This window comes from Protopterus annectens, chromosome 5.part0 (assembly GCF_019279795.1).
Source record: "Protopterus annectens isolate FY-2018-M chromosome 5.part0, PAN1.0, whole genome shotgun sequence".
Lineage (NCBI taxonomy): Eukaryota > Metazoa > Chordata > Ceratodontiformes > Protopteridae > Protopterus > Protopterus annectens.
This window is the reverse complement of record NC_056735.1, coordinates 399586499-399606736: the sequence shown is the minus strand read 5'-3', so window position 1 is coordinate 399606736 and position 20238 is coordinate 399586499. Positions and strand designations below refer to the sequence as shown.

Here is a 20238-nt window from a genome sequence, read left to right as displayed (position 1 = left end):
TATGTTATGGGTTGGTGCATTATGGGTAAGGGAGGAGCTTGAGAGCTTTTTGGTTACCATGAGCTATACTAACAGCCAAGTCAAATCTGAAGGTAGGTTCCAAACCCAACTGTTCCAGCTCTTGAGGAAGAATGAAAATGGACAACGCAGATTGAACGTTGATATGATGAGTACATAACTTATTTTTTAAGAAGAAATGGTAAAGTGGGTCCAAAAATAATTGAGGACCCTGCCCCCAAAAACAAGGACAGTTCAACAAACCAGGGTGACTATTGTAAGGGACTTTGGGACCCCATCCCCACCATAGCAGTCCATTTTATCCTCCAGAAAGTCTGAATCTCCACTTTTCTCTTTGGCAGTCAGATTTGTTCTGAAGATCATTCATGAAGGTTTATAGATGGCAGTAGAATGAAATTCTTTCTTTTCAGGGGGTAATCTCTCATCCACTAGAACCAGACTCCTTTATTTCTCTGTGTACTTCAACATATGCTGTCCCAGGGTATGCTGTAACCAGTTCCTGCTTCCTGGGTTGGGAGAAATTTTTAATCAAGGATGGTTTAGTGGCAAAGAAAATGCTTGGAGACCAATTCTGGATCTTTCTTTCCTAAACCTGTTTCTGATTGTGCCCAAGTTCAAAATGATGTCACTTCACAACCAGTTTTTGCATTCTAATTTCGGTAACACTATATTTAAAAGATGTTCATCACATATCTACTTATCCAGACTGTCTGGATTACATTCAGTTCTCTGCCTTACGATTTGGACTATCCACTGCACAAAGAGTTTCAAAAGGGTCTAGCCCCAATTGTAGCTCATTGTAGACTATAGGGTATCCACATTTCCATATTTAGATGACTTGCTTATCTTTGGGGAGTTTTTAAGTGACTGGAATCTCTCCTGTAGGTGAGAGATATTTTACAAAAGCTAGGATTCCAAAAGAACATTTAAAAGTCCTTTTTGACTCAACACAGGATTGTGTTTCTGGGGTGTCAGCTGTGCACCTCAGTTCAAAGAGCTTTTCTTCCACAGGGGAAAAAAAGATCTGTAGCTAGATCTATTTCTAAGGTTCTCCACTCAGACTGTGTGAATACCTCAGGATTTTGGGTCTCAGACATCTGTGATTCTCATGATATATTCACATGAAATCCCTGGCAAGACTCCACATGAGAAAAATACAATGGTATCTGAAGTCTCTAGTCTCAGCACCAACATCCTTTATCTTTTCAAATCTCGGTGCTAGGGTTTGACCGAAGAGGAATCTCATATGGAGAACAAGTTTCCCGAGAGCCCAGCTATCTGGAATTTTGTAAACAATTCTGTCATTTGTGAATATTGATATGATGTATACAGAACTGTATGTTCTGTACTGAGATTCCAGAATGTAACTACAACATACTCTCCTATAACATAGAAGATTAACTTACAAAACTTCAAGAAATAAGTTGAAATTAAGTGCTTTACGATGTGCTATAAAGGTTAATTAATGCAGCAAGGAAACAGGATGTCTAGAGCTATTAGTTTCTTTCTGTTGTCTTGGAGAAGTAATTACTAGGTTTAAAATATAAACTGTTGTATTGGTTTATAACTTCCTAGCAGCTGCACTTCTGAGAGGTATGTATTTTTAACGCAGAGATGTTTCTGTTAGCCTGGGAACTGAAGGCAGGTGACAGAGTGATGTCATCCAGGTTAGCCCAGCAGTATTGTTGATATTAATTTGGGAACTCTCTCAGAGGCTGTGCATTTTGTGTTTTGTCTTGGACCTAATAACAACATCCACTCATTTGCATTTTCCTTGCTCTACAAGTAAGTTATTTAGGGCATAGTATATTTTAGGTATAGACAGGAATATAGTAAAGATTAGTTTAGATGTTTTCTCTGTTTCACTGAGACTGCCCTGCAATGTTTTAAAATATTTCCTGTGACTGTCCTGCAATGCTGTTTTAAAATATTTCCTGTGATTCTGAACTCTGTAGTTACTATGTTGACTGAGTATTGTGTTGTTCTTTTGTTATTATATTTAAACCTATCTTTGTGGCTTATATTTGTGAGACACGTGTAAGCTCTTAAAGCACTTGCATATGGATTTGGTGACACTGTACAGGCCACTTCTAGATAGCCTTGCAAGTCTTGGTCACACTTACCATTTGGATAATAGTAAAATTGCACAGTAGGATTGGTCACCCTTTGAAAGGGCCTCCTAGTATGAGGGGTTGGTGGCAGTGATAACTACCTTATAGTCTGGGCAGAAGTGGCATAGCTAGTAAACCTGTGTCAGCCTTCCCCAGGTGTGTGTTTGTATTTGTATATAAATAAAATCTCAGTGTGTGTGTCAGCTACTTTGGCAGGGACACGAAGCACTGGTTGGACAGAGAGGGTGCTGGAGGTCTTGGCTTGACCCCTTGGCTGACATCTTAACCCTATAGCTGTGCCATTGGGAAGTCTTATTGGGGATCTGGAGAAAGAGGGAGAAACTAGCCCCAGACTGACTGATCTGTGTGTGCTCTTAAGAGAAATTGTGCTTTTACTGTGTGTGTACTTGTCATCTTCCCATTGTGCACATCCCTCACTGTTGCCAGTGGTGAGGATTGAGGCTTCTTGATTACCGGCCCTGTGCAGGGGTGTCACAGGCAGTACTGCAGTCATGTGGTACATCAACAAGCAAAGGAGAACCAGGTTGTACCCCCCTTGCAGATTAGCCATATTATGTTGCCATTTAGCTTCACAGCAAAGTGTCACGCTAAAGTCATCCTACATTCCATTAGAGCAAAATTATGTGGCAGACAAGGGCAGACCCTCATGAATGGAAAATAGAGCATAGGTTCTTCCCAAGATTTGATCCAGCTGTGGGGAGTTCCTCAAGTACCTATTTGCCTCCTCTCTGAAGAGTCATCTGGTAAGATTCTACTCCAGGCTAGAAGCTGTGAAAGACTTATACCTTTTCTTTTCCTTGGACAGGAATGTTCCCACTTGCTTTTCCACCCTTTCCACTAATGTCCAGCGTACTTGGAATACCCCAGAGTCATTGTGATGACTCCCTTCTGGCCCATGCAACAGTGATTCTCCCTTCTTATGGAAATGGCCAAAGATAATTACCATAAGCTTCCTCACAGAATGGATCTAATCACACAAGATCAGGGGATTTTGATGCATCACAGCCACCTTCAACTGGCTGCCTGGATGATATGGTCTTAATTCCCTTTAGACACCTGTTTACTGATAAGTGCAGAAGCTACTAATGGTGGCAAGAAAGCCTGCTACAAGAAAATTGTACATTAGCAAATGGAAAGGGTTTTCTAATTGGTGGGAGCAACATAACCAGCATCTATTCAGGGGTAGTTCTCTCGTCTTACAATATGTGTGTTTCTATCCTATGGCCTTTCTTACTCCTCTATCAAAGTTCATTTATCAGTCATTTAAGCACAGCTAGGCAGGGATCTTTCACTCTCAAAGCATTCTCATTTTAACCTATTTTTTTGAATCATGCCATGTATAAAAGGCCTCCAGGGAAACCATTGTCCCTCCTTGGGATCTTTATTTTTGTTAGGAAGGCTAACACTTGCTCCATTTGAACCAGCTAACTTGGCTGACATGAGGTTCTTAACATGGAAAACAGTTTGACTGATTGCTTTGACCTTTGCAAGATGGGTATCTGAGCTCCAATCTCTTATGGAGATTCAACCCTATCTAATTTTCTACAGAGGCAGGGTTTCTTTGAGTAGTCCTTCAATGCCTAAAGGGGTATCTAAGTTTACTTTAAGCCAAACTGTCCACCTCCCCATTTTCTTTCTTGAAAGCAAAAATGAGGAAGAAAAGTACTCCATAGCTTGGATATCCACAGAAAACTCTGGTGCTATTTTGATGGAACTAAATCTTTCTGATCTTAGGATCAGTTAATTTCTTCTGATGTTAAGAAGGGGGACAGCCTGTGTCAAAACAGACAGTTTCCAAATGGTTTTCTATTGCCTTTGGTATATTTACCTCAAAAAAAAAAAAGGTTTCAGGCAGGGTCAAAGTCCATTCTGTCAGGGCCTTGGCTTCATCGATGTCTTTTTGGAAAGAGTTGGATTCTAGAAGCAGCAGCTTAGTCCTTTGTACATACTTTTGCAAAGCAGTATAAGCTTGATTTCTTCTCCGTGTCTAGATAAGGTTTTTCTAGGACCATTCTCCACGGAATCCTGGACTCTTCTCCATCAACTTTTCAAATGAAGTAAGCTCGAGTAATCTTCCTGTATAGCTATGACTACTGCAGCAGTGATCAATATAATGAATATAGTACAGTTGTTTACTTAAACTTACTATGACCGGAGATATTTGAAAGATCATTGCTGCAATACCCACTCCCTCGTTATCCCTTTTTTTTTTTTTTTTGTGTGTTTTGTCAGGGTGTGGGCATTGTTCATTCAGGGCTCAGCCTTCCTCTCTCAGTTGGCATGAAAGGTCTTAAGGATTTGGCACCAAAATCTGTCTTTAGTCAGCTCAGCTCAAGCCAACTAATGGTCTGTGCATGGAAGGTGCCTTGAAGTTTTGGAAGCTGCCTTGCTTTTACATCCTTGGCAGGATATAACCCAGATAAGGCTACTCCAGCAGTGATCATTCGTACATCTACTGTTATGGTAAGTTTACTTGAACAACTATATTTTCTCTGCTGAATACCTTAATTTATCATTCACTATGAACATTCTATACACAAGCATACCTCTCAAGTGTACCTCATTATGAGGAACGTACCACATTTACGATCTTAAAAAGTTTGTGTTCCTCGAAGATACCTCAAAGTTTCACATTGAAAGACTGTCACACATTCAGTGTTAGGAATTTAAGTGAAATCCATTGTAAATAGAAATGACTCGTATTAATTCATTAAAAGATCTTCTTTATAAGTAAAACCAGCATATTTTAACCATCCTATGACCTTCCTAGTTGAAGTTGTTAGTAAGCCATTAGTATGTGTTCCACATTTTGCCCATTTGTTCCACATAATGAAGGCTAGTGTTCCTCATTTTGGACATGGAAGGTTGAGAGCTATGTACACAAGTCCTTTACTGACTCTGCAGCAAGACAAGATACTACATATAAATCTCAAATCTCTAAACCTAGCAGCCTAGGGGGACAAATTTGATTTCCTAGTAGCCTGTCTTTTATGTTTAAGTCTTTAGATCTTTGTTTCCACGGTCTTGCAGACAGATGTGGAATAGATTTGTTTCTTTGACTTTTTCACAAGTTTGGTGACTTTACAGTGTTTGATACCAAAGTATTTATAATTATGAATTTGATTCGGACTTGGTTTGTTCACCACTCAGTTTGGGTGTGCAGTTTCTAGTTGCATATCAACCTTCCCACAGAAAGTAAATAAGGTCTTCCTAAAGTTAGCTTCCCACAAGACTTGTCCATCCCTTGAGATTTGAACTTCATGTTGGAAAAGTTAATTTGCTCTCTTCCAGACTAGCAAATATGATTAATTTAAAATGCTTCCCATGGAAAGCATTTTTTTCTGGCCACTGTTACTTCTCTCAGAATATTCAAGAGTTGTAAGCTGTCTATGTAAACACAAGGATATTCTTGAAGAAAAGGAAGCAAACTTTTTTTTTAACCTTTTTAGCAAGAAAATTGGATTTTTTTGTGTCTTCACATTGACTAATAGTCCCCTCATCCTTCCTGCCTGTTATCCAAACTTCGAGACTAATGGAAATTAGCAGCTTCTGGATCTATACACGTAACTAAGACATTACCGGAGGAATAATGACTCCAGGAAAACAGTCATTTACTTTCAAGGAAAGGGTGCGGTGGTGGTGCTGCAGTAGCGTTGTCGCCTCACAGTAAGACGCTGTCCGGATGCATGAAGAATGTAACAGTTTCATAATGTGATGAGCTTCCCTTGGAAGAGTACCATTTCATTGTCTTATGTTGAACACAAGAATGTGTAATGCAAGTTAAATGTCTGGCATAAAAGGTTAAATAGTTGATAGAGGGATAGTTTTAAATACAGTATTTTTCTGTAGATGAAATTGAGAGTAATTTTCATTTTGTATTGTAGGTTCTGTATTGCTGCAAATTTATCCGTGGAACGATATGCTTTAGTTTTTGGTGTAAACACTTTCATTGCGTTGCTTCTGCAGACTTTGCTAACACTAATTGTTGCCGATTCCAGTGTACTTGGATTAGACATCTATACTCAGGTAAAGTACTCTTTTATTTGTGATGCTTTTCGTTTTTAAACTTTTGAGTTGAATGTCTTGCTGGGGTAGAGATTACAATGTTTGGTTTGCTGAGTGTATTGAGATTTGGTGTGGTGGTCACAGATGAAATGGTCAGGCCTCTAGTGGGGTCTATTGTTGCTTGAAAACTGAACATATAGAAAACAACTAAGATTTAATGCAAAAAAAAAGTATACTAGTCTATACAGCTCACATATCATGAGTGGTAGCCCCACACATGAGAATGGAGAAAATAGAGTTTGAGTGTTGCATTCATGCCTCGCAGGAACTGGATAGGGTGATCCTTAAGGAAAGTAAGTAACAGGCATTAAGACCATCTTGTGAGGAAGACTGTATTTGGAATACTTCACCCAGCTTTGGTATTGGTGCAGCTAAAGATTGAGTTATTAAAGATACAGCAGAGAGATATGAAAATGGTGAGCAGAATGGATTATTGGGAGGAGAATAAAGAAATATTTGGGATTGTAATGGGACTACCTCATTGTCGATGTATATTTGAGAGGAGTGAATTTGGCAGTAAATGTCTAAAAAAAACTCCAGCTGTACCCTGTGGCATATCGTCTACTCAGAGGCGATCTCTGCTTAACATACAAGGCCATGTCAAACTCTGAGCTGTTGGACATGCTCCACTGAAAGAAATCCCAATCCCTCAGAGCCACACGCTCCAGGGATCTAAACCTTGTCATCACGATGAACAAAACATGCTGGAGGGATAGGCTCCTGACCCAGCGACTCCCCATACTCTGAAATAGACTGCCCATACATGTCAAGCAGAGCGCTTCCTTGGCCCTCTTCAAAATAAAACCTTGACGATTGGATGGGAGATAGGAAATTCACCCATCGCTATGCTAGACGGGGGTCCAGGGAATTAAATATTGTGGGAAGAAATATCCAGGGAATTGTTATGGCTAGGCTTGTGTAGGCCCTAGTGCGATAGCCTAGTACCAACCTATGAACGTGAAAAGGGAGAAGGGTAACAACACTGACCTTGAAGAAGTACTTTGTTGCAGAGGTGATTTAGGGGCCGTAGAGCACAACAGAAGCAGCAGTGAAACAGCATACATCAGTAAAGGATTTTCGGGATGTGTGGAGCAAGTAGAAAATGTTTGTGATAAGAGGGGCAGCCGCACATGGTGGCCACCAGCAAATACGGTCGTGTTGATGCACAAGTATCTATGTGAATGTATATATTCACACACAAGGGGTAGGTGTTTCAGTAATGAGTAGCCAGTTAAGATTCTTTAAAAAGATGCAGTGGTGAGCATGAAAGGCAGTTAGGAGTGCTAATCTGCAGATTTTGTTTTCAGCGGTCCGGAGTCTGAGCAAGTTGTAGGAAGAGTGAAAGACTAGAAGAGGAAAACCCTGTTCCAGTTTTGGTAGGAGGACATTTTTGGCCAGTGAGAAGGCTGCTGCTGGGAAGAAGAGATTTGAGAATTTATAACAAAGTTTTGTACTTTTGTCCTTTGTGTGGGTGACGAAGGGAAGGATCTAGTGTAATGCCTAAATATTTATGTTCCAACACATGGGGAATAATGTGATTATAAAGTGACTGTTAAGAGTGGGGAGTTGGGGACATGTATAAGGCAAGGAAAACTGCATAACAGTCCTCATAATTACTGAGGAGCAAAGACTGGAAAAGAACTGCTGGAGTTGTATTTCAAGGTAAGAGGAGGATTTGTTGGCTTGTAGGAGCAGTATGTCATATATCTATAAAGTGACATTAAAAAGTAGGGAGTTCTTGTGTGAGGTTATTAATGAATAAAATTGAGTCCCCTACATAGAGAGTATTGGAAGTTGTAAAGTGTTTATTGTTTAGAGGTTCAGTTTTTCTAATTTCTAAGTACATTGGGAAGCACTTAATAGTATTTAGTTTGTTTTTTTTTTTGTCTTGGATAACACCAAATTGAGACTTGGCAGTTTCAAATGCCCTGGTGTCAACAAATATACCAGCAGTGATGAGCCGTTGATGATGATAAATGGAGTCATTTGATGATAGTAAAGCAGTTGTGTTAAAGGCATTTACAAAGTCATGCTGCTTGTCCGAAAGGAGGCCATAATTGTTGATGTATGTGAGCATTTGTTTACAGAGGATTTTTTTCAAAAAATCTTAGCCAGATGGAAGTGATTTGCTTTTGGTCAAATCATCTTGTGTTTGGTTGTGGGAATTTTCGGTGGTTATCTTATGGTGGTTCAAAGCTGGGGGCACAGTTCCTAAAGTGAGGACCAGGTTAAAAATATAGGTAACAGGCTTGGCAGTTTTGTCAGCAGCTATCATAAGAAAGGTAGTACATTTAGAAGAGGGCTAATGTAGACATAACAATGAGTAAGTATCCTTTACAGTGATCTCTGAGTAATGGAGAGGTCTGCTTACTTTTGTACGTCACCTATTTACTCTCTAAACATATCCTTATATTGTGGGAGGGCCACAACTGTATTCTGGCAGTTGCCCAAATCATTTTGATATATCATCCATTCCCTACTTAACTCTGGTAAGCGAGGAAAAAAATACACCCAAAATAAATAAATCCCCTGTTCTAACCCATTCAACTTACTCCGTTGTCTATAAACTCAAAAAAATTTTCTTGTATGTTATTTAGCCAGTCCCCCACTCTGCCATCCAGAAACGTAGCTAGAAAGTGGTGGGAGAAACAATCACTCCAGGCACATAGTGGTGGGAGGGCGCAGTTGGACAGCAATCATCTTGTGTTTTTTGCAGAGCTTCCTGGGGTGGCTGTCTTGTAGTGTCAGCCCAGGGCACTGATTGAGCCAGCTATGCCTCTGCTGCCATCCAGACATAAATATTACAAATCTCTGAAATTATTCTCAAATCTTCAAGGTAGCCCTCATGTCAAATGAACCTATAAAGTAAAGAAAACCTCATGGCCACAGTTAGGCTAAGGTACTCTGAAAGGGATTTACAGCCAGTTTGGTAGTACACTTAGTATCAATACTGATAAACAGATCCATGCCAGAAATATATGTATCAAAAAACTTTCCCACATAACCCTTTCCACAAAAGCAGAACATCAGCTAAAGTACCCAGTTTCAGATGATATTCTCTCTGCCCCTCCCTTCTATCGTAAATTTTTATTTATCCTTTTTAGGCAGGGTTAGTCTCACTAGCCTAGTAGCCTTTTTTCAAGGGAGTCAGGAGGAGGTGTTTATACTTCTACTACTAGGGGAAATTTGGCCACAGCTTCAGGGATCTTCCCTACTCTTTTTCAATAGGTACCTTGGGATTTTCTGCATCCACCTGATTTGCCATTAACTTAAGCAAATGGGATTTTATTTTGATGCCCTATCCAAAGGGCAGTGCTAGAACCTTGCACAGATATGTGTTCATGTAACACAACACGGATTCCTCAAAGATCACAGTACAGAAATAGCACTACTAATATTTATTAACTTTTGTTCAGTCTAAGCTCAGACTGACCTCCGCAAGATATTCGATAAAGATGTTTGTGTTTCACTGTTGCAGTCATCACTTGTGGGGTTATCCCTGCTTGGGTACCCCTCGGTCGGCCTGAATACCAGAGTAAAGGATTTCCCTCCTGCATCAACTCTCCTGAGACTGTGGCTGACATCAAGTCGTCAGGGCTATAAAGGGTGGCAGCCGACACCATTACACCAGTCTTTCTTGCCATGGAGCCCGAAGCAGAAGCAGTTTTGTGACTGCATCAGTCGTTGCCAGAGTGAGGGACATCGTCTAAAGCCAAGTACCCCATTGGGGAACCTTTTCTTGCTTTTAACCAATGTCGGAGAAAGTCAGTAATTGTCTCAGTTGTGGAAAGTAGATCCCACACCGAGACTTTCATACTCTCTGCATCATTTGTTTAGGCCCAGACCACAATGTCCTCAGTTGTCCTGTACCCTGTTAACGCTAGAACCATAAGACGAAGAGTTGTAATTGTAGCTAGGCATTTCAGCAAGTCTTTTTCAAACTGCGAAATGGCGTCGGTCGGTCAGCCGGCTACTGACTAGCTTAGTAAAAAGAAAGACAAGGATAAAGATAGGCCTCATAAAGTTAGGTCCTCTGATGACTCGGGCCAAAGTCTGGTATTTTTCAACTCAGTGCTACAGCTTAACTCAGTGAGGCACCTTCTCAACCCCTGATGCCAGTTGAAGTGTCGCAGGCCTCTACTGAGACCTGTTCGGAGTCCGGTATGCTGCCGGATCCATCTCCCCCTGCCGTTATGTCGACTTTCTCATGCAGTCGTGTCCAGAGCTTCTTCGCAGGCACTGGCTTCTGCTGAGACACCACCTACGAACAAAGCCAGGCTTAAACTGATGCCAACACCGCCAGTAAACTAACCTTATATAAGACTACCAACCCGTCCAGGCCAAGCCCAAGACTACCCCCAAAAAGGTCCCTCCCCAAGGACCCAGCCACTGACCTATGACCAGCCAGCCTGCCCCTCAGTCGCAACAACTGCTCAGAATGGTAGAAGACTTGATGACCCTTGTTAGGGGAAGCCAGACTTACCCTCCCATCCTAGCCAAAAGAAAAAGGACCCCCCCCCCCCGAGGTTCTCTCCGACCAGGAATCAGAAGTATTTGTTCCTGAGGAGTCAGACATGGAAGACCAGCTCTTTGCAGCATTTGATGACTCTGATGCTGATGACTCCCTTCTGTCCCCCCCCCCCCCCCCGGAGAACCTTTCTTTTGGGGAAACCATAAACTCCCTTTTCAATGGGAGGCTCAAGATTACACTCAGTCTAAGAAGAGACTGAGGGAGTTCCTCGACCTGCCTCAGCATAAGCCTCTGGCCATTCCTCCTATCCTGGATGTAGGAGAGGATGTTTTTATAGAATCTGCCATTTCACCAGACCCCCCCCCCCCCCCCAGCACACAGGAACCCAGACAGATACTACAGGGTGCAATACACCCATAAATATCTTTTAAAAAACCCACTGCAGACTCAGAAGTCATTACCCAAGGCCCTAAGGGAGCTAGGCAGAGCTTTAGACAGAATGGGGAAAAAGGTATACACCTCAGCCACTTTAGCAATAAGAGCCTTCACTTGTCAATTCCATATGCTGACATTTGAGCAGAATGTCCTCGAAGTAATAAAACAGAAGTTATCTTTATTCCTGACAATAGTACTACCAGAGAATTAACTGACCTTATACAGTCCAGCTCTCGGGTAGCCAAACACTCCTTGCATTGTGGTTTTGATGTCTTAGAAGCTTCAAACAGGACTGCCATTTCAAGGCACAGTGATCAGAAGATATACCTGGTTAAGGGATCAACCTTTGCCTGACCAGGTAAAATCCAAACTGTTAGATGCCCCTTTGGATAAGGGCCAGTTGTTTGGACCTAAAGCAGAAGAGGTCATTAAGAAAATGGAGGACAAAGCCAAGTCCATACAAACTGTCAAGGACTTCTTACAGGTGCAGCCTCCCAGGTTCTTAACTTTGCCACTAAACACTGGTCCTTTTCTTCACAGATGAAACCAGTCCAGAGGAAGGGATGCAGAGACAGAACCCCTAGACACCAGTCCCATAGCCAACAAAGACCCAGGCAGTGGTCCACTGCTGCTTCTAGGCAAGGGAGTTATAAGCCCGCTCCCTTCTCCAAGGACTCTCAATGACTCTCTCCTCTCCCCTCTGCCCCTCATATCAACAGGCGGGCTGTGAGGAAGACTCTTATCTTCTTAGAAAACTGGCAGGCCAACATCTCAGATCTTTGAGTCCTGAAAATTACCAGCAGGTACAGATTCTATTTCAAAGAAAAGCCAAAAAGGTCAGGTTGCCCAAATGTCCCTATATATCAGAGGACAGAAGCTATTTGTCAGATCAGAAAGCTTCATGCCCAGGGTGCTATAGAACCTGTGCCAAAGGAACAGGCCGGAAAAGGCTTTTATTTAAGACTGGTTCCCAGAAAAGAGGGTCCTGGTGCCCTTTCCTAGACCTCACACCCTGAATCTGTCCCTCCTGGATCCAAAATTCATGATGCTGACTGTACAAAACCTACTACCCATGCTGCTACCACAGGCTTGGTTAGTGACCCTAGATCTGAAGGATGCCTACCTGCATATCCCTATCAGACAGTCCTGCAGGAGTTACCTAAGATTCAGAGCAGGGTCCCAACACTTTCAGTTCTGTGCCCTTTGGCTTGTCCACTGCTCCCAGAGTCTTTACCAAGTGCCTGAATCCAATCATTGCATTTTGCAGACAGAAGGGTATATATATTTATCCCTGTCTTGACGACTGCCTCATCCAGGCAGAAACCAAGGAAAGACTCCTGCAGGACCTCTCCTTTGTGCAGACCGTACTATCCTCACTAGGATTTACCATCAACCTGAAGTCCCATCTACAGCCCACACGAAGGTTAACCTTCCTGGGCACCCTTCTGGACGCCTCAGCACAAATGGCCTTCCTCCCCCCAGAGAACCAGGCCTTTCTACAGTCTTACTTCACCCAGCTGGCACACACAACCCACCTCACTGCCAGAAAAATCCTTCAAGCCCTGGGATACATGGCCTCCTGCATCCTGCTGGTGCCCCTTGCCAGACTGCACATGAGGAAATTGCAAGGGTACTTAAGGAACCTCTGGTGCCAACACACTCAGTCACTGGAACACCAGCTCCCCCTGATTCCTTGTTTAAGGATTGAGCTCCTATGGTGGGCCGAGGCTTGCACTCTGAACAAGGGCCTTCTCTTTGTCCTTCACCCACACGACCAAACCATAACCACAGATGGCTCGGACATGGCCTGAGGAGCTGACAAAAAAAACCCTGCGAACTCAGGCTTTTTGGGATCTGGAAGTTCAGGGTCTCCATATCAACCTGAAAGAAATGCTAGTGGTTTACAGGGCAATTCTAACCTTCCAAGAACACCTGTTACCAGGAGTATACTTAATCAAGAAAGACAACACTACTGTTGTGGTACATCAACAAGCAGGGGGACATGCATTCTTACCCCCTGTGTCATTTAGCTATGAAAATCTGGCAGTCAGCCTCAGATCTGGGATTGCATTTGATAGCACAATACCTTCCAGGGAAACAAAACACCCTGGCAGATCAATTAAGCAGACAACTCCTTGAACCCCACGAGTGGCAGTTGCACAGGGAAACCTTCCTAAAAATCAGTCAACTCTGGGGCAAACCAGACATAGACCTTTTTGCAAGCTACCAGAACCGCAAACCAACCAAATTCTGCTCCAGAGAGTTTCATCCAGAAGCTTGGAGGGTGGGCGCCTTATCCTTCCACTGGGGCAGCCTGTTTATGTATGCGTCCCCCCCCCACTGCCTCTGATACCCAGGGTGCTTCTCAAGATCAGAGAGGAAGGACCAAGGGCTATCCTCATCACCCCAGACTGGCCGAGGCAGCACTGGTACCCCATGCTTCTCAGTCTGAGAATACAGCCTCCCATCTTCCTACCCCCCACAGCAAGCCTTCTCACTCAACAGAGAGGGAAGCTACTGCACCCAGGCCTTGCCACACTCAAGTTAACAGCATGGCTGATTCCACAAAGGCGGATGACACTTCAGCCCTCAGCAGACAAGTGTTTGACATTATTAGTAGGCCCGTAGACGCAGGACCAGAAAATCATATTCTGCAAAATGGAAAAGGTTCACCCGCTGATGCAACAGCAGAGGTGCATACAGCACTCATGCCTCTCTACCACTGGTTCTGGACTACCTAGCAGAGCTTCTAGAAAAGGGGCTGTCTTACTTCTCTATCAAGACTCATGCTGCAGCTATCTCGGCTTATGTCCAGGCAAAGCAGCCCTTATTCTCTCAACACCTCTTAAAACAGTTCCTCAGGGGTGTGGCTCACATCAGACCACATAGAAAGCCACTTGCACCAGCTTGGTATCTAAACTTTGTTACTAGAAAAGTTGACTTTACCCCTTTTTGAGCCGGGATCAGCATACTCGGCAGATCTCAAGTTTCTTTCTTGGAAGACTGCTTTTTTGCTGGCCATCACTTCTGCCAGGAGGGTATCTGAGCTCCAGGCCCTTATGGCCACTGAGCCCTTTATCTTTTTCCACGAGAACAGGGTCTCTTTAAGAACCAACCCCTCCTTTATGACTAAGGTGGTCTCTGATGTAACCCTCAACCAGGCCATATGCCTACCTACTTTCTTTCCTAAACTTACCAATAAGGGAGAAAGAATTCTGCACACACTAGATGTGCACAGACAATGGAGGTTTTACCTTGGCAGGACCAAATCAGTCAGTACATTTGACCCAGCTACTGGTTTTGTTTGGCCCTGGGGCAGAAGGAAAACCCATTACAAAGCAGAGCATTTCCAAATGGATCTCTCATTGCATACATTTCTGCTATGCCCGCCATGGAAAGTGTCCTCCCAAATCCATCAGATCTCATTCAGTGAGAGCAGCCTCTACCCCCACGGCCGTCCTGAGAGGTGTTCCTACCGAGGATATTCTGAAGGCTGCTACATGGGCATTTATCCGCACTTTCACCTGGCACTACCAGCTGGCTACATTCTCCAAAAATAGGGCAGAATTTGCATCTGCAGTCCTGCAGGGCATCTAGTATCCCCATAACCTGTCCAGCATGCCCGCTACCTACTTCCTCAGGTTTGGTAAACTGCAGTAGTGAAACAAGAAGAACATAGTGCAGTTGTGTACACTTATCATAAATGTAGATGTTCGATTGTATTCACTGTTGCAGTCCTGTTTCCCTCCCACCTTCCCCTTCTTTCCTTATTTCTGTATCTTCTTAGGGGCTCCCTACCTACTTGGGGGCAAGTAAAACTGATGTAATGGTGTTGGCTGCCACCTTTTATAGCCCTGAAGACCTGATGTCAGCCACAGTCTCAGGGCACCCAACGCAGGAGGGAAATCCTTTACTCTGGTATTCAGGCCGGCCAAGGGCTACCCAGCAGGGATAACCCCACAAGTGATGACTGCAACAGTGAATACTCTCGAATATCTACATTTGTGGTAAGTGTACACAACTGTACTTTCATGCACCAGCTGCACTTACTGACTACCACTCTGCTACTTTTAATATTAGCAACATATAACACCTCTTGCTATTCCAACCTAAATGAACCTTCCCCTTCCCACTCCACCTCTAATAGCTACCCCCTAGCACCCAAGCCAGTAAACATCTCCATATATGTTGCTCCATCTTCAGTATCTCAACTCTACACCATACACAGCTTTCTCTTTCTCACCCAAACATACCTGGCATCACACAGAAATATGATAAATACATAGATTCTTAAAAACTAGTCAAAATAGCATCCAAGCTAACTCTTAGTTGGACATGCACCCAAACCCCAGCCAACATATGAACTGTACAATTCAACCTCACAAAATAATCCCAAAAAGGACTAAATCCTCAGAAACAAAGACCAAAAATTCACCAAAACTGGAGAAAAAACACACGGTTTAATAAAACACCCTTCAGTTAGCACTTCTTCAGTAACTGGAGAATTCTTCAGACTGAATTTAAAAAAAAAAACACAACTTCTTTATATACAAGTCCTTAAAAACACATGATTACTGTCACATGATAGGAAACAATCACATGATGTCATGGACAACTAAAACATTTCCTAACATTTAAAAACTTAATATTTTTAATCTTTTCTTTTTAAATACATCACAAAATCTTCTCTATTATTAAGACCAGGTGGAAAACGAGCTCAAATGCTTGATTTGATTTTGTTTCCTATCATGTGACAGTAATCATGTGTTTTTAAGGACCTATATTCAAAGATGTTGTGTTTTTTAAAATTGAGTCTGCAGAAGTCTCTGAAGGAGACAAAAGCGCTAAATGTAGGGTGTTTTTCTCCAGTTTTGGTAACTGGTGACTTTTTATTCTTTTTCTTTTTTTCAACCTCACAAAATGACATACAAATGCAATCTATTCAAGTGACCATCATTCCTCCTCTAGACAAATCTGATATTCTACTATTAAATATTAATATAAGAAGTGTCAACAGTAAAATCCATGAACTGCATGCTAACTTCTCCCTTTACTTCCCACCAAAACCTGGCTAAAACGCACCACCCCCAACAATTAAATACTACCACCAGGATAAAATATCATAATTATGGACAGAATTAGTAAAAGAGGAGGAGGCATTGCCCTACTCTTTAAAACCCACCTCTCTATAGAAACTTTAGATGAAAAAACTCGGAATGTTAACAATGCTGAAGTAGTATTTGTCAAAATAAATATTAACCCCAAGTATCTATATGCCACCAGGGTATAATATCCAGATATTAGAAATATACTACACTGGAGTAGTAAAACATTACCTCAGGAAACTATTATGGGCAACTTCATTGTAGACCGGTTAGACTGCAACTCCCCAAACCCCAAAAATTGCATCAACGTGCACTGCTTCACTCAACACATCTAGTCACCCACTAGGTTTACCTCTCTAAACTAGATATTAACAAATAGGCCAGCACTCTACTGCTGTTCTGGCTGTCTACCAGATAGTCTGTGACCACATCCCAACCTATTTACTTGGAAAACGAGCTAACCAATCTAAACAAACAGCACCTGAACCTCAGCAACTTTATAGATGTGCTCAAACATTAACTAGACACCACTGAAACTGATACCCCCCTACAGGAAGCTATAGACTACATCAACTCCACCTTCCTATCCATACTAAACGGTCAGGCCACTAGCAGATATATACGTGTTAAATCTAAGTATGCCTCATGGTTAACAAAAAAAAAACACAATCACTACTTAAATCTAGAGACAAGGCCTGGTTAACAAAAGAAACACAATCACTACTTAAAGCTAGAGACAAGGCCTGGGCAACCTGGAATAAAACAAAGTCCCAACCCACTCTACAAATCTACCAGGAACGTAGAAGTAAAGCAAAGCAGCACAGCAAATCAAACAAGACAAAATAAATTACTACACAAATCCAATCGAAGCACTGTAATAACCCGCTAAAATTCTGGTCAGGTCTAAACAATATATACTTATACCAGGCAAAATAAGTACACCCCACCACCACCACTAATAATTCAGACAATATTGCTCCTCAGTTTAGTATATACTTTACTGAAACCATCTTGGCACTGTCCAACAATGAAACCCCCTCACCCATCAGAACTACCACTGCCTTTTCCAGTATTAAATCCACCTTCTCCCTGCAACCTGTAGCTACAGAAATGATCGAAAAACTGCTTAAAAAGCTAAATCTCACTACATTAGCTGCAGACAACTTACCTGCCAATTTCCTAAAACTAACAGCAAGCAGAATAGCTTATCCTATATCAGTTCTTACCAGTAGATCCATAGCTGAACACCTCTCGCATTATACCTCTACATAAAGGGGCTCTTCAACAGATCTCTGTAACTATTGCCCAATTGCAATATTATCTCCACTGTCGAAAATACTAGAGAGGGTCATTCACATGCAAGTTACTGATGACCTGCAGACTAACAAACTTCTAACCAACACTCAACATGGCTTTAGATCATTTCATAGTACATCATCCGCTCTGTCATTCACCAATACTGTCAACTATCACAGGAACAAAAATAATTATGTATCCTGTATCTTTCTTGACCTGTCAAAAGCCTTTGATATGGTTTCTCATAGCAAACTTCTAAACGTCCTCTCCGAACTAAATTTCTGTTCTGTTCTGTCCTTGCCTGGTTCCAGGATTACCTTACTGGATGCTAGCAAGGAGTTTCCTGGCAACAGGCTTTATCACCCTTTCTGCCGGTGACTAGTGTCCCTCAGGGGTGTATCATAGGCCCACTACTATTTTCAATATTTACAAATAACCTCCACACCTCAACCCCACAAGCCTCTCCCATCCATTATGCAGACAATTCGACGGTGATATGTGCTGCTTCCTCAATTCAAGAACTTCAAAATCTAATACAAAAATCTTTCTAGCAGTTGAAACCTGACTTACAAACCCTCAGTTAATTCTAACCCCCCCCCCCCCAAAGAAACCAAACATCTGAAGTACTTAACTTTATTATATCTGCAACCTGTGGGTATTCGTATCCATATCGGATCCGAGCCGACAACTTATTCTAGCATCTTCTCCGAGCTCCTCCCCCTTTCCATAATACACCACCATCTCCTATCTTCTCCCAGATCTCGTTTGCCGTGCCATAGTGAGCATTGTGGTCTCCTTTGCTCTGAGCTTTGGGGATTGTATGTGTGTTTATTTCTATCTTTTGTGTGAAAGTGGTCGTTAGTTTACCCTCCCTGGGCTCCATGGCTGCCGCGATCTCTCTTCTCCCCTGTGCACGCCTTCACATCTGAGTCCTTCAATGGACTCTAGCTGTCCAATGGTCTTGGCTAGACCTGCCCATGGATTTTCCGATAAGGATCAGTCACACCTGCAGGATGCCTCTCCTTTGGTGGCTCCATTCACCGTATGTTTCAGTGGGACGCCTTTTCTTGTCATCTCCAGCCCAAGCCACAGTGACCACGGATGCCTCCCAACTTGGTTGGGGGGACACTGTTTGGGAAGGACAGTCCAAAGCACGTGGTCCCAGATAAGAGACCAAGTTGCACATAAATGTTCTGGAAATGAGGGCAGTGCTTTTAGCGTTGAAAGCCTTCCACACTGTCCTTCCTCTGGGTATGATTGCAATTCAGTCAGACATGTTGGTTGTCTGGTATATCAACAAGCAGGAGGGAACCAGATCTTATCCTCTGTGTCGCGAGACCATGAGTGTGTGGGAGTGGACGATTTCCACCGGTCGGTTTCTGATCGCAACGCACATCCCAGGACGCTCCAACATTTTAGCGGACAGATTGAGTCAGGCTATTCTGATGCCATACAAGTGGTCTCTGAAACAGTAGCGGAGGAGATATTCCTTGCATGGGGACAGCCTTGCTGCGATCTCTTCGCATCTCCTTCCAATGCGAAGTGCAGTGAGTTCTTCACTTTGATTCCCTCACCAGGGGATGCCCCCAGAGACTCTGTAATCCAGGTTTGGTCCCCCGGGTTACTGTATTCTTACCCACCATTACCACTCATTCCAAAGTTTCTTCAGAAAGCTTGCCAACTGGGGTGCAAAGTGATCCTCATTGCCCCCATTCTGGCCTCATCAAGTTTGGTTTCCCTTCCTTTGGTCTCCTCTTCTAGTGCCTCTGTGGATTCTGGATCCCTGCTCGGATCTAATCTCACCATTCGGATGCCTACCTCCCAATCTGGACAGTCTCAAGCTGACAGCTTGGCTGCTCCAGTTCCCTTGATTGCCAGGACTCCCGGTCTTTCATCCCCTGTTAAATCTATACTAGTGGTTTCGATTAAAGATTTCACTAGGAAAGTCTATCGCAGTAAATGGAGACGTTTCTCTATGTGGGCCTCTCAGAGAAACCTGGATCCTTTTACAGCCCCTGTTCCAGCGGTGTTGGATTTCTTGACTAGTATTTTTCAGCAAGGAGCTAGTTCCTCCACGGTGAAAGTACAGCTGGCAGCCATTTCTAATTTTCATGTCTGTGAAAATAAGATTGCCTCTTCTAGGCTATGTAAAGCCTTTCTAAAAGGTACTTTTCTTTTGCGTCTTCCCATCAAAGATTCGGTTCCTCCTTGGGACCTCACTTTGGTTCTCCAGTCATTAGTAACTTCTCCTTTTGAACCTGCAGCATCAGTGGATTTAAAGTTTTTGTCTTGGAAGACAGCCTTCCTAGTGGCTATTACGTTGGCTAGGAGGGTCTCTGAGCTTCAGGCTTTGTCTGCCGTGCCTCCTTATTTGGTCTTCCATAAGGACAGGGTCTCTTTCTGTACAAATCATTCTTTTCTATCCAAAGTGGCATCTCAATCAAACATAAACCAAACAATTAATCTGCTTGTTTTCTTACCAAATTTTCAGAACAAAGGTGAATATAAACTATTTGTTAGATGTTCATAGACAACTTCATTTCTACCTTCATAGAACACAATCCTTCCGTAAGTCTGATCAATTATTTGTCTCATTTTCTAAACCTCATTTGGGAAAGCCCATTTCCAAGGTTTCTTTAGCCAGATGGATCACTCTTTGCATTCTACATATTTACAAAGCCAAGGGTTTGTCTCCTCCTGGTCTAATTAAAGCTCG

The 20238-nt window shown here is 42.7% G+C and overlaps 1 protein-coding gene across 1 annotated transcript in view; it reads left to right on the top strand.

Moving 5' to 3' along the window:
• SLC19A2 (solute carrier family 19 member 2) overlaps positions 1–20238 on the top strand; it is a 132607-nt gene that overhangs the window by 87731 nt on the left and 24638 nt on the right. Inside the window, exon 3 of the mRNA XM_044071839.1 lies at positions 6035–6176. Within this exon, the coding sequence (XP_043927774.1) occupies positions 6035–6176 (142 nt within the window). The remainder of the gene's footprint in view (positions 1–6034; positions 6177–20238) is intronic.